General features: G+C 42.8%; 1 protein-coding gene across 1 annotated transcript in view; it reads right to left on the minus strand.

Moving 5' to 3' along the window:
* GNPTAB (N-acetylglucosamine-1-phosphate transferase subunits alpha and beta) overlaps positions 1–13,916 on the minus strand; it is a 48,655-nt gene that overhangs the window by 26,785 nt on the left and 7,954 nt on the right. The window contains exons 3-7 of the mRNA XM_063133371.1: positions 9,135–9,254; positions 6,414–6,455; positions 3,285–3,490; positions 950–1,014; positions 503–637 (exon numbers count right to left, since the gene is read on the minus strand). Of these exons, the coding sequence (XP_062989441.1) occupies positions 503–637; positions 950–1,014; positions 3,285–3,490; positions 6,414–6,455; positions 9,135–9,254 (568 nt within the window). The remainder of the gene's footprint in view (positions 1–502; positions 638–949; positions 1,015–3,284; positions 3,491–6,413; positions 6,456–9,134; positions 9,255–13,916) is intronic.

Raw genomic sequence — 13,916 nt, forward strand, 5'->3', positions numbered from 1 at the left:
TAACGGTTATGACAACTGTTCAGGCCCAGGACACATTACATATACCGTTCTCATACTGTTTTAAAAGTGTTATATCCTACTTGGTGTAGATCGGCCCAAGGTTTAAATAACAAGGAGGCTGCAGTAAGGGTTTTATTTCAGACATTTGAGCAAGGATAAAGACTGGAACCCAAAGAACCACGTATGGCTCTGCATACCTAAGAGGGCCTTGTGTAGTTTTTTCTTGAACAGCAGCCTCCAAAGCTGTATAATATAAACCAGTGCAAAAACTGATCATGGGCAGGGTTTTCATAATGAGGATTTACCATCTTTTGACTACATATGATAGTACTGCTATAGTATCATTGGGCACTTTAAAATCACCTGGAGAAAAGGTTTAAGAAGAGAGGTGGAAAATTGGTGATTTCCAGCAGAAGACACACTCCATTATTCATGATTCCCTGCTAGAATTTTCTGCAGATCAAATTGGTTGATCTTGTTGCTTAGGCCTCAATAACCTTACCTGCTTTATCTTGGAAGCAAGGTTTTCTGGCAGTTTTGTTCTTAACTGATTTGTCTCTTTAAATGTAAGTGGAAATCCTTTGAGGAAAGCCAAGTCTTGCATTATCACTAAACCAGGAACTTCTTTGTCTGTAGTCTGCAAAAAAGGAAACTTCTCATCACTTCTTAATTTATTTATTTTTAAGGACAAATAATGGCTTCCCATTCTATCTCCAGAGAAGTACTCTAAAACATTTTGACACTAAATACAAACTGTTTTAAACCGAGTATTGAGATTATTTAAGTATTACACTTACAAGTATCACAGGAGTTACTGAAACACTGCAATGAACAAAGTATTTTTAAAAAATCAGGAGCTTTGACACCTAACTTTTGACAGCCACAGTTTCTAACAATATTATACCCTAGATTTCTAGTAAATGTGCTGATCATTTGTAAAAGAACATACCAAATAACCCCTCCACACTGCTTGCTTGCTGGTCTCCTTTAACATCTGAAAATGGGCGTCTTCAGCTGGAAGAGTTAGGAATTAAAATCACAGGATATTACTTTAAAACTCTGCAGAAATTTAAAAAAAGAAAAGATTTCACATAGAATTGCAAAAGGCGCAGCAGAATGAGGTTGCCCAGGACCTGTTCCCTAGCATTGAAGTTGGTCATGTTTAAAATATAGGGCCAAATGCATAATGTGTTAGTTCGAGGAAAAACTGGCCTGAAAATAAGTAATTTCAACAGATCGTGATACCCAGCCCTATACCAATGGGATCTCTCTCCATCAGCTATCATCAATGGAATGAAAGATATTAAGGTGTTTATAGCAAGCATAAATTAGATAAAGACTTTTTTTATTTGCCACATCCCTACTCAGGGTAGCATTCATGGGGTTCTTGACTGTGTCCACACAATTGCCCCATGAGGTATGTTCAGCTGAAAGATAGTGACTACCCAATACTTAGCGAGCTTTAAGGCTGAGCAGAAATTTGCAAAAGTTCCCATACCCAACCATGCTGGTTCTTGATTAGGTTAAGGGGACGAGACTGAAAGATCTCTTTTATCTGTCTGTATGTATTGCCAGTGTTTCCACAACTGAGCATGCACTTCTATCCATTAATACTTTGGGACAGGATTTAGGGCTCTAAATTGGTAAAGAGGAGCAAAAAATACAACTAGCATCTCCATGTGAAAAGTGCCTTTTTGAGTACCATTTTTTTGGGGGGGTTCGAAAGACGGAGCACAAATAATATAAATTAATGAAAGACCAAAAAAAAAAGTATTCCTTTGATTCAGTGAATCAGCTTCCATAATCTGTGAATGACAAGGGACAAGAAAAGGAATTTGATTTTGAATAAAACCTCACCTCTTGTACATAACGCTAACCCACAGTATGGTTTGTTGAATTCGGGGTTGTCTTGATGTGTGAACCCAGCAAACCATGTTTTGTTAACCATGAACAATCCAGACAAAGAACTAATGGTTTGTTGTTGAGTTGTGAACTCTGGCCTGTTTAAATCATGGGTTGTCATTACATGTAAGCCTAGAACCATAGCTTGTTCATGGGTTGTTTCACCAGCCTACATACGTAAGTGGTGGGCAAGAGTGGTAAAAAAAAAAAAGTCCCAGCTGCTCAATATGCCAATACTACAGTGGCGCAAAGGCATTTGTGATACAAGGATCTATCTCTCCTCTCTCATCTCACACTATTGCCCCGCTCGTGCTCTTCGCTCCTCTGATGCCATGTTTCTCGCCTGCCCAAGGGCCTCTACTTCCCTTGCTCGGCTTCGTCCATTTTCTTCTGCTGCCCCTTACGCCTGGAATGCTCTTCCAGAACATTTGAGAACTACAAGTTCAATCGCAGCTTTTAAAGCTCAACTAAAAACTTTTCTTTTTCCTAAAGCTTTTAAAACTTGATGTTGTGCGGACTTTATACTGTTAGTTTTTACCCTACCCTGTGCCTGCTTACCCTACCCTGTGCCTGTTTGCATTCTCTTCCCCTCCTTATTGTTTTACTATGATTTTATTAGATTGTAAGCCTATGCGGCAGGGCCTTGCTATTTACTGTTTTACTCTGTACAGCACCATGTACATTGATGGTGCTATATAAATAATAATAATAATAATAATAATAATAATAATAATAATAATAATAATACAAGGAGGGACCGGGGTGAAGAAGGAGGGAAGCAAATTATATAAGGATTGAGAAACCAAATGATGGTTTGTTTATCTGCCAGGCAACCCTGGGTAGGGCAACAAACCATGGATTAAATAAACCATGAGTGACCGTTATGTGCAAAAACAGGTGTGTGGCATTAGGAACAGGAGGACAATGGCAACATACCCCCCACTTTGCCCAGCTTCAGGAATACACATTTTCCTCTTTTGTGAATTTAAGAAATCATAATCAGTCAGTCTTTAAATAACAAAATTATTGGTGAACTGTCTCTGTGTACTAAGATGTTACTTCTATTAGGGGGGTGCTCCTGACACCAACATTTTTTCATATAAAGTATTTTTGCACATAAAGCATGGACACCTAATCACTACATGTGCATTCCCCCCCCCACACACACACATTATTAGATCAAGTTCCTAGAACATCTAAAGAAGGGTTATTTTAGGATACATTCTCTTTGCCTACTAACTTTATCCAACAACATCCTTTAATCGTTGCAACGACAAGAGAAAAAAATTCCCAGACAGAAGAGCCTGAAAAAGCAGTAATCCTATGGTAAATCAAAACCATGCATTTTCAATCCGTAGAAGAAGACTAAAACAGATCCTTACCTTCTTTAGAATTGCCAAAAACAACTACGGTGACATTGGTAGAAGGATTCTTTGGCTTTGCGACAGGGAAGATATTGTTGGCTGACCGCAACAGAGGGCAGGCAGAGGGCAGGTCCTTGAGAGTGATGTTGTTCGGCAAAGCGGGATCCAAGACAAGCATTGGCACTTTGATGCAGTGTGTCAGTAAGCACTCCAGTTGCTTCTCACTAGGATCAAGAGAGCAATCAAAGCGACACTTGCTCCTGGGTTCAAAACTGCATGTGGCTATTTATCTTGGATCACCGTTTGATTAAGAAGCATCCCCAAAGTTGGTACCACCTATATTTTCTTGTGTAACTATTGGGGAAATATGTCCCATGTCAAATTTGTAATTAAGGTATCATTAAAAAAAGAAAAGAAAGACCTGATGAACAGAAGATCACACTATTTATGCGACCCCGAGCAGCTTTTAAAACTCAGCTAAAAACTTTTCTTTTCCCTATAGCTTTTAAATATTGAGTTTGTTCTGACTCTATACTGTTAGCTTCACCCTACCCGGTGCCTGTTTACACTTCCCTGTGCCTGTTTGCATTCTCTTTCCCTCCTTATTGTTTACTACAACTTTATTAGATTGTAAGCCTATGCGGCAGGGTCTTGCTATTTACTGTGTAATCTGTACAGCACCATGTACATTGATGGTGCTATATAAATAATAATAATAATAATAATAATAATAATAATAATAATAATAACAACAACAACAACAACTATATGGCATACAGCAGGGGAGGGCAACCTCCGGCCCATGTGATTGCCCAAACCGACCCATGGAAGGCTGGGCACCCTCCCTTGGCCTCTCTCGGAGTAGGCACCCGGAGGAGGACCTTAGATGTTGAACGTAGTGACCGGGTATATTCACGTCGGGAGAGGCGTTCCGTCAGGTATTGTGGTCCCAAGCCGTGTAAGGCTTTATAGGTCAAAACCAGCACCTTGAATTGGGCTTGGAAACATACAGGCAGCCAGTGCAAGCGGACCAGAGCAGGTGTTATATGGTCAAACCTTCTGGTTCCCGAAATCAATCTGGCCGCTGCATTTTGCACGAGCTGCAGCTTCCGAACCGTCTTCAAAGGCAGCCCTATGTAGAGCGCATTGCAGTAATCTAACTTGGAGGTTACCAGAGCATGGACAACTGAAGCCAGGTTATCCCTGTCTAGATAGGGGCGTAGCTGGGCCACCAACCGGAGTTTGTAGAAGGCACTCCGTGCCACTGAGGTCACCTGAGCCTCCAGTGACAATGATGGGTCTAAAAGAACCCCCAAGCTACGAACCTGCTCCTTCAGGGTGAGTGCAATCCCATCCAGAACCAGTAGAACACCCCCCATCCTGTCAGCGGAATCACCTACTAACAGCATCTCAGTTTTGTCTGGATTGAGTCTCAGTTTATTAGCCCTCATCCAGTCCATTGTCGCAGCCAGGCACCGATTCAACACATCCACAGCCTCTCCTGCTGAAGATGAAAAGGAGAAATAGAGCTGCGTGTCATCAGCATACTGATGACAGCACACTCCAAAGCTCCTGATGACCGCACCCAGCGGCTTCATGTAAATGTTAAACAACATGGGGGACAAAACCGACCCCTGCGGGACCCCATACTTGAGAGTCCACGGGGCCGAGTAATGTTCCCCAAGCACCACCTTCTGTAACCGACTTGCCAAATAAGAGCGGAACCACTGCAGAGCTGTACCTCCCACTCCCAGCTCAGCGAGTCGTCCCAGAAGAATACCATGGTCAATGATATCGAAAGCCACTGAGAGGTCGAGGAGAATCAACAGAGTCACACTCCCTCTCCTGTCTTTCTCCTGACATAGGTCATCATACAGGGCGACCAAGGCTATTTCTGTGCCTAAACCAGGCCTGAAGCCTGACTGAAATGGATCCAGATAATCAGTCTCATCCAAGAGTGTCTGGAGCTGGCCCGCAACCACCCGCTCAAGGACCTTGCCCAGGAATGGAACATTTGCTACCGGCCTGTAGTTACTAAGATTTTCCGGGTCCAAGGAAGTTTTCTTCCCATGCTTCACTTCCCATGCTTTACTCCCCATGCTTCACTTCCCTGCAATCTAGGGTGCCCGGAAAAAACTCTCAACCAGCCACCCTGCCTGCCTTTTAAATCCCTGCTCATCAACATCTCACAGGCCTGTCCTGTCCTACCGAGCTGCTGCCACGCATCCCGACTGCCCTGGCTACTGGGCCACTTTCAATTAGGGCCATGCTGTGATTCCTACAGCAACCTAGTGCTTTCTCCCAGTCACTTATCACAATTTCAGCATTGCCCTACCCCAATGTGCTGCTCATGTCTTCCTCCTGTTCAGGTGTGGTATGGGCTGTTGGGGACCCTACCCGTTAACTCTTATTGCATCACCTTGCCACTAAAGTCATTTCAAGAGAGATATTTGGCAGTCACTGAAGGGATTTATTTGGACTTTGTTGCCCACATCTTTTACCTTAGAACATAAATATTTTTTAAAAAAATGTTTTGAGATTGTGCCAAATGGAAGACATTTCTCATATGCTTTAGGAGCATATGGATCTTCGGAGGTAATAGCCAAAGCCTAATTTAGAGTCCCCAGAGAAGTATTTTAACATATGAAACATTGGGCCTGTTCAGACAACACACTAAGCCATGGTTAGGCCACTAACCCTTTTGGAGCAAATGGTTAGTGAGCAGGCTTAAACCGTGGTTATGTAGCTACCATGGTTAGGAATGGTTCATACAAGCTAAATCATGGTACACACGACACACTAAGCCATAACGTTTAGCTCAAAATGCTTAACCACTGTGGCTTAGCGTGTCGTCTGAACAGGGTCATTTACTTTTGGACATGAAGGAAACTATACCAGTTTTTGCTATGCCTTTATTTTAATTTTAGATAGTATAGATTTCACTTGGTATGTCTGTCGCTGGGAAATCAGGCCCTTTTTGGGGCTCTCCCCAGATTTCTGTCATGCCCCCAAATCAGCTTGCATTTGAAGGTTTTTCCTGAAATCCAGGAACTTTTTCCATATTTATTTATTTATTTTGGGGTAAATAGAATGTTGCAAAAATTGCGGCCAACCCCATTCCCCCAAAACCGTACATTATTGTTTTACCTTTTCTTAGTTGGTTCAGTTGCATTCTTTCCAAGAATTTCCCTAAAGGACAAATAAACACAAAACTATTTTACCAGCCTGAAATATACACAACAGACTCTCTTCATCCTTGAGCCTTTAACAGAAGCTCTATAAATGGCAATTTTCCACTCTCACAACACGGCCGTGACAAAAGATGCCAGACAGTTAAAGCTCTCCCTACTACAATAAGGACACAGGAGCAATCTTAGCACAGCTACCTCACTTACAGTGCAATCCTACACATGCCTATTCAGATATAAGTTCCCCTGAGTTCAATGGGGCCAACTCCAAGGTAAGTGGTTATAGGATTGCAGCCTTAAAGATGGTAGAGCTGGGGCCCTGCAGATGTCTTGAACTAAATTCCCATAATTCCTGGCCACTGGCCATGTTAACTGGAGCTTATGGGAGTTGCAGTACAAAGCATCTGTAGGGCATTGGGTTCCTACACCTGGATTAGAGCGAGTCGCTTAGAAATTCTATGGTCCTTGCACGGAACCACTGCCACATCAAATCAATTTTTTGACAACCTCCCACGTGCTCTTCACATCTGGATTTGCCCGAAGCAATATGGCAGGTTCTCTACCCCTGTTACTCAGTGAAGCATTCCACAGTCCATCCAGACATTTCATTGCTGGACCACGGCATAAAATGGTAAAAGTTCATTCTGAGTTGGGATAAGAAACAAAACCAAGAAAATCAGACTAACTGGTTTAACAAGGTCATTAATGCTAAATTTAATTTAATTTCAAGCAGTAATGTCCTGATTTTCTATAAAAATACGCAAGGAGGCACAAATAAAGTTGGGGAGGAAAGAAAGTTGGAAGAAGGCCCAACTCTTTAGCAAAGCTTCTCAAAATGGGCTACAGTGAATGTCCCTAAATCAAGGAAAAGAAAAAAGCATTTACCATTTCATCAGAACAGTGCAGGTTTCTTATTGTTCAATGCCACAAGACAATCTGGTTCTAAATGAGCTGGAAAGTTTTTTGCCTCAACAGGCAATGAAGGAACGCTAGTTCTTAATATTCCTTTAGCACCCACAGTGTAGCAAGCACAGGGCAAAATGCAGAAGAGACATAGGCCTGGTTCCCGTGACTCTCTTGCCCCAAACCATAACTTAGCATTATGAGAATGAGCTGCAGCAAGCCTTGGGCTCATGCACTGCACCTTCTATGGCATGGCTGTGAGAAGGTTGGAAGCTTCTGCTTCCATTTTAGATTAACCACAGTTTAGCGTAGCATCCACATCCTATACTGAGGCAAATCATAACTATGGTAAGTGGAAACAAGCCAGCTTTGTAAACCATGGTTTGAAGTTGGTATGATTCCATTAACTGTAGTTGACCACAGTTCAGAAATGGTTAATCTAAAACAGAAATGGAAATTTCCAAACTTCTTCTCACCACTGCACCAGGGGAGGAAGAAGAAGGTGGGAATCCAAGACTCATTGCAGCTTGTTCTTGTAATGCTAAACTATGGTTATATCTGAAGCAGCCCACTCGTGCACAAACTGAAGGACCCTTCTTCTTGGTGATCACAGTTGGGTGGACATCCACTGTCCCACTCCAGTCCCTCGAGCCATGTGATCTGAGCCTGCTGTATGTAAACAGCCGGTATGTCTAGACCAGGGATGGAGAACCTCCGGCCCATGAGCCAGATGCAGCCCCTGGGTTCCACATCCAGCCCACAATATTCTTTTGCTGGTTACCCTATAAAAATCAAGCTGTTGCTAAGATTCTAAGCTGTACATTTTGCAGGCAGGCAGAACTTTTGCACGGAAATGAGCTGTGTATTTTGCAGGCAAGAGAGACATTGTTCAGAACTGAGGTGTGCATTATGAAGGCAGGAGAGCTGCTTCCCAGTGAGTAGACATGCAGAGGCTTGTTATTTGGGATGCTACTTGGAAGTGCTGCTGCATGATTCCGTCCTGCAGACTTCAGAGCAGACATGCAGAAGCCTTGTCTGCTTACTTCTGAGTAGGCTTACAATGGTAATAATCACCTTTGGCCCTACATACAGATGGTGCCCCCCCCCCCCCGAGCACTTCCCTATTTTGCAATTCTGCCTCCCCACCCCTGGTTTAGACTGTCAGGATCCGTATCACTGAAAAGACCCCTCCCTGTCTCCAAGGGCGTTTTTGCACATAACCTGCTGGCAAGGGAACAGGAAGCAAGAGAGAGCAGTGCCTGAGAGAGCATGTTTTCAGGCTCCTCACATAACTCTTTAAAAAAAGAACTTCTGTGCGAGAGATGCACAGGCCGGGGATGTGAATCCCCTGCTAACCTCCCACATACAAGTCTCCTTTTCAAAGGTTACATCAGCGCCACTAAACCAGAAAGTGCAACTCCTGCACATCCAGTTCACTCAGAAACAAGCAATGTGCAAAACCTTCTAAAATGAAACAGGCCTGGACAATCCCTTCCAATTGGCACTGGATGGGAAAGACGGGGATCAGTGAGGCCAAGGACTGAGAAATTAAAAGATTAGAGGGGGGAGACGGTCGACAATTTTTCGACTTATTTTTCCACTGGGGTTACAAGGCAGAAGACGGGGCTATGAAGTTTCAGGCTATGAGATCCATCCACAAAAGCCCAGGCCGTCTCAGAGAGGCTCCCCACCTCCCTGGGAAGCAACTGTTTTTCTAGCTTTTCTGCCTCCAGCTAGGACAACTTATCTGATTATGCTTCCAGAGAGAAATACTTGCCTCATTATTCTCTGTTCTTCTTCCATCTGTTTCCTCACTTGTTGCAGTTCCCTGATCAGCTCAACATCTGTGCCGTTCACCCAGGTGTACACCACATCAATAGGCATAGGCAAGCAAAGCCTACAGAAATCAGAGAGAGAGAGAGAGAGAGAGAGAGAGAGAGACCCCTGCTTAGCCTGTCCAGGATTAAACTGAAAAGCATTTTACAGCAGCATGGATTACATTCTCCTGCAAAGTTCCACTGAAACTCGTGGAAGGTGAATGAAAAATATGTTCACCATTATATTTGGCACATCCAAATCATTCAATTAAGCCTTCTGATTCTTCACCACTTACTCATTAGTTTCCTTTTGCAGCACCATAAACTTTAACAGCACCTCTGGTTTCTTCTCTTTTCTGTTTTTCTTTTGAGGACCCTTAATTCTGTGTTTCTCAAATGTTTTGAGTTGTGCAGGGGCGGGGGGAGGTGTTCTAAAGTTATTGGGCCTGTTCAGACGACACGCTAAGCCACGATTAGGCCACTAAGCCTTTTGCAGCAAGTGGTTACTGAATGTGTTTAAACTGTGATTATGTAGCCACCGTGGTAAGGATGGTTCATACAACATCCTAAGTCATGGTTCACATGACAGGCTGAGCCATAATGTTTAGCTAAAAATGCTTAACCCCTGTGGCTTAGCGCGTCATCTGAACAGGGTCACACTATCAGTTAGGGATCCCCCAACATAGCACCACATTTTTGTTCCACGGTAGAGTGTACAGAGAACCTTGCGCAAGCAACCTGCTGCTGTGGGCAAAGATCTGAAGATGCAGGACATTAGTTCTACATGGACATTAAGAGAAGATAAAGCAAGACCTCTCTGACCCCCAAGACACACACAGAAACAGTATTTGAACAACGCAACAGTTCTTTCCAAGACAGGCTGGACCAATGTGGCAAGCGAGGAAGCAGTCTTCCCTTCCACCCGCCTCGCCTCACAAATCCAGTGTGAATCAATGAGGCATCTAATCTATGTTCCACTTGCCCCAGGGTCCTAGGCATCCCAAAAACATTGCTCCCACCTGCCCTGTATATCCATGACAAGACAACCACCATTTTAATTCCTAAACTCTGGGGCTGTTCACATAACACGCTCACCCACACACAGTGTTGAGTGTGGGTTGTTATTGAATCATGGGTTATTTCTCAAACCGCAGGTCAGCGTGTTGTTTGAACAAATGCAGGGTGGCTTGTTAACCATAGGGTGGTGGTGGTTTGTTAACCTCCCTAAACAATCCAACAACAAACCATGGTTTTTCAAGGTGGTTTGTTTGAGAAAAATAAGCCACACTGAAAGTTTAACAAGCCACCCTGCGGAAAACATCCTAGATCCAGACAACATGCTAACCCACGGTTCAACAAACAACTCACGGTTCAACAACAACCCACACTCAACCACTGAGTGTGGGTTAGCGTGCTGTGCGAACCCAGCCTCAGTTCTGGAATTCAGTTCGTCATGCTGCTGCTCCTTCCTACCACCTATCCTCCTTAGTTCCCTTGGCCTTATAGGGAGGGCTCTGCATGTTTCATTACTTTTATAAACACTCAGCCATTTTCAATATGAAATAGGAAGAGGAAAAAGTGAAGGCACTCCCCCCCCCTTTGCAGTTATCTTCAAAACAAACGAAGCGAACGTTCACACAATAAAAAATAAATGGGACAGTGTGACAGGGATTGCCATTTAGGGACAGAAAATCACCCTTCTTCCTATCTTTCAGACCACAAGTGATTCTACATCCAAAAAAGCCCTTCAAGATTAATAGGTCTATGTTTTGGGTTGTTACGGAGGAACAGTGCATCCTGGGAATGTAGCCCCCCAACACCTTTTTTTGTAAAAGTTCCTCCTATTCCCTCTACAGCTGTAAACCACTAAGTGAGCTTCAACTTTTGGGTGGCATAGAAATGAAAATAAATAAATAAATAAATGAAATAGTTTGGCGATTTAATTTGTCCAGTTCTGGTCAGGGCTGGGGGGCGGGGGAAGAAACCCCTCTTTCTTCCACTGCTAATCCTACTTTGGCCGCAATGGAACCTCTGCACAGTTGCAGAGTCCCCCAGAAAGCAACCATTGCAAGGAGCCATGTTTCAAGAAGTGATGAAGTAATATCGTAAATTATCACAGCCAATTAAAAGTACTCTTCGTAGAGATTTTGCTGGCCGTTGTGAAGTAAGTCTCTGAATGCACTGCTGCATTGCTACCTAGGAGAAAAGACTTTTACTATGTGTGATCCATTATGGCAGCAGTAGGCCAAAACCTTCACACATGTCATTAGCACAGGGGGGATTGAAATAGGTCCTGGGTGCTAGTGGCATAATAGTCCTGTCAGGTAGCTTGTAGGCATCTCAGGTGAAGCTAAGATGACACAGGTGAAGCCAGGACATCACAGCTCCTTTAGAGTTCAGACTGAAACCTGGACCAGATTTACCGCCCTACTGACATCGGAATCACCAGCCTCTACTGCCAGGAATATATATTCAAAGTTGCCTGATTTGACTGGTCTTATATCCGCTCACTATTACTAATTTGTTTTTAGAGACAATGCATTATTTAGACATGGACAACTCTTCGCCTCTTGACATTGCCTGAGGCTTTGTTCCAAAGACTGCTACCTCATAGAATCATAGAATAGCAGAGTTGGAAGGGGCCTACAAGGCCATCGAGTCCAACCCCCTGCTCAATGCAGGAATCCACCCTAAAGCATCTCTGACAGATGGTTGTCCAGCTGCCTCTTGAATGCCTCTAGTGTGGGAGAGCCCACAACCTCCCTAGGTAGCTGATTCCACCGTCGCACTGCTCTAACAGTCAGGAAGTTTTTCCTGATGTCCAGACGGAATCTGGCTTTCTTTAACTTGAGCCCGTTATTCCGTGTCCTGCACTCTGGGAGGATCGAGAAGAGATCCTGGCCCTCCTCTGTGTGACAACCTTTTAAGTATTTGAAGAGTGCTATCACGTCTCCCCTCAATCTTCTCTTCTCCAGGCTAAACATGCCCTGTAGAACATACACAGGCAATGCTTGGGACCTTGTCAGGGTTGCCATCCCACCATCATTACTTGCCTGAAACACCAATATAATACCCCTGAAACACCAATGCAACACCTCCCTCTTCAATAAGCACCACCGTGGACAGGCCTTGAGCACTCGTTTGGCAGCTCCAACAGGCTATGAACTGAGTTCTTTGATCATACGAAAATATACTCCAGTTATTCTTAATACCCTGCTACTCAACATTCTTACGCCCCAAAATAGCCGTGTCTTTTAATTAGGAAGAATAGATTTCGTTCAGCAGTCAGGACAACAGTCTGCACAGCTGTATAAACCGAAGACTTGACTTTGGCCAAATAACGACAGATTTTTCAAGTGCCGATCTGAACTGGCAAGTGGCTCGAGTTAAATTTGGAATCCTCGGAGAATTTAATTTTAGTTAAGGAAAATTAAATGATTATTGTGTCTGCCCAATCCTTGAAATGCTGGCAAGCCATTACAGGTTGCTACGTACCCAAACTGATTTTATATCATTTATTTTTAATCATCTGGCTTATGCAAAGAGACTGGCAGATACTTATGACATGATACCAGGCATGATGCAGAAACAAATGCTAATTCCTCTAACTCTGTCAGCAGCCTTAAATACTGTTGGCAGGGATGTAGTGAAAGACGGCTCTTAAGTAGCTCCATTCTTCCCTCTTCAGGGGGACTAGGAGGAGAGTATTGCTTGACTTGCTCCTAGACTCTCAGAGATGCTCTGAGGAAAGGCTGTACCTCAGTGGTAGAGCACATGCTTTGCATCCAAAAAGTCCAGATTCGATCTCCGACGTTGGCAGGCAGAACTGCAGGCAGGAAAGGCCCCTGCCTGTAACTCTGGAGACAATTCTAAGCTAGATGGATCAATGGTCAGACTGGATATCAGGCAACTTCCTATCTTCTACACAATACACAGAATGATGTGAGTGTTTGCATAGAAATGCAATAAATAAATAAATTTAAAAAAAAATGTTCCCTGTGTGTAGTAAGTAAGCTAGCACATCAGGGAGAAAGAGTTAACTGCAGCCACTTTCCTGATGTGCTAGCTTATTTATTTATTTATTTATTTATTTATTACATTTATATACCGCCCCATAGCAGAAGCTCTCTGGGCGGTTTACAAAAGTTTAAAACAGTGAACATTAAAAAGTATACAAAATTTAAAACCATCAAAAACATAAAAACAACAGTATCCATTTAAAAACAACAGTTCTGGAGTCCGTTAAAAAAACAACAACTTAGTGTTGTTAAATGCTGTTAAATGCTTGGCAGAAGAGAAAAGTCTTAACCTGACGCTGAAAAGATAACAATGTTGGAGAAATTTCGTCAGTTCTCTTTAATTTACATGCAAGACTACTAGCATAGATTATTGGATCATCTAAAGTATACCAGTATAAATCAGTTACATGGTTCAGCATTTTTTCTGTGGACGCTTTTCCACTACTGCATTTTTAGTGGACATTTTTCCTCTTTCAGAAATGCATTGCTTCATAAAATTAAAGAATAACATAATGACTGAACACAATGGAAGTCAAACTGGGCAGCTGGAATGGATGTAACACTAATCAAATCGAAAATCAAAGTTGCCATTAATTTTTTTTCATATATATCTCTAGACATATATATATATATATATATATATATATATATATATATGCACACAGCTCTTCCAGCATGTTAAAATTAGTATATTAACAGTTTTCAGTAACTTCATTATTATTT

The sequence above is a fragment of the Elgaria multicarinata genome, chromosome 9 (assembly GCF_023053635.1).
Source record: "Elgaria multicarinata webbii isolate HBS135686 ecotype San Diego chromosome 9, rElgMul1.1.pri, whole genome shotgun sequence".
NCBI lineage: Eukaryota > Metazoa > Chordata > Lepidosauria > Squamata > Anguidae > Elgaria > Elgaria multicarinata.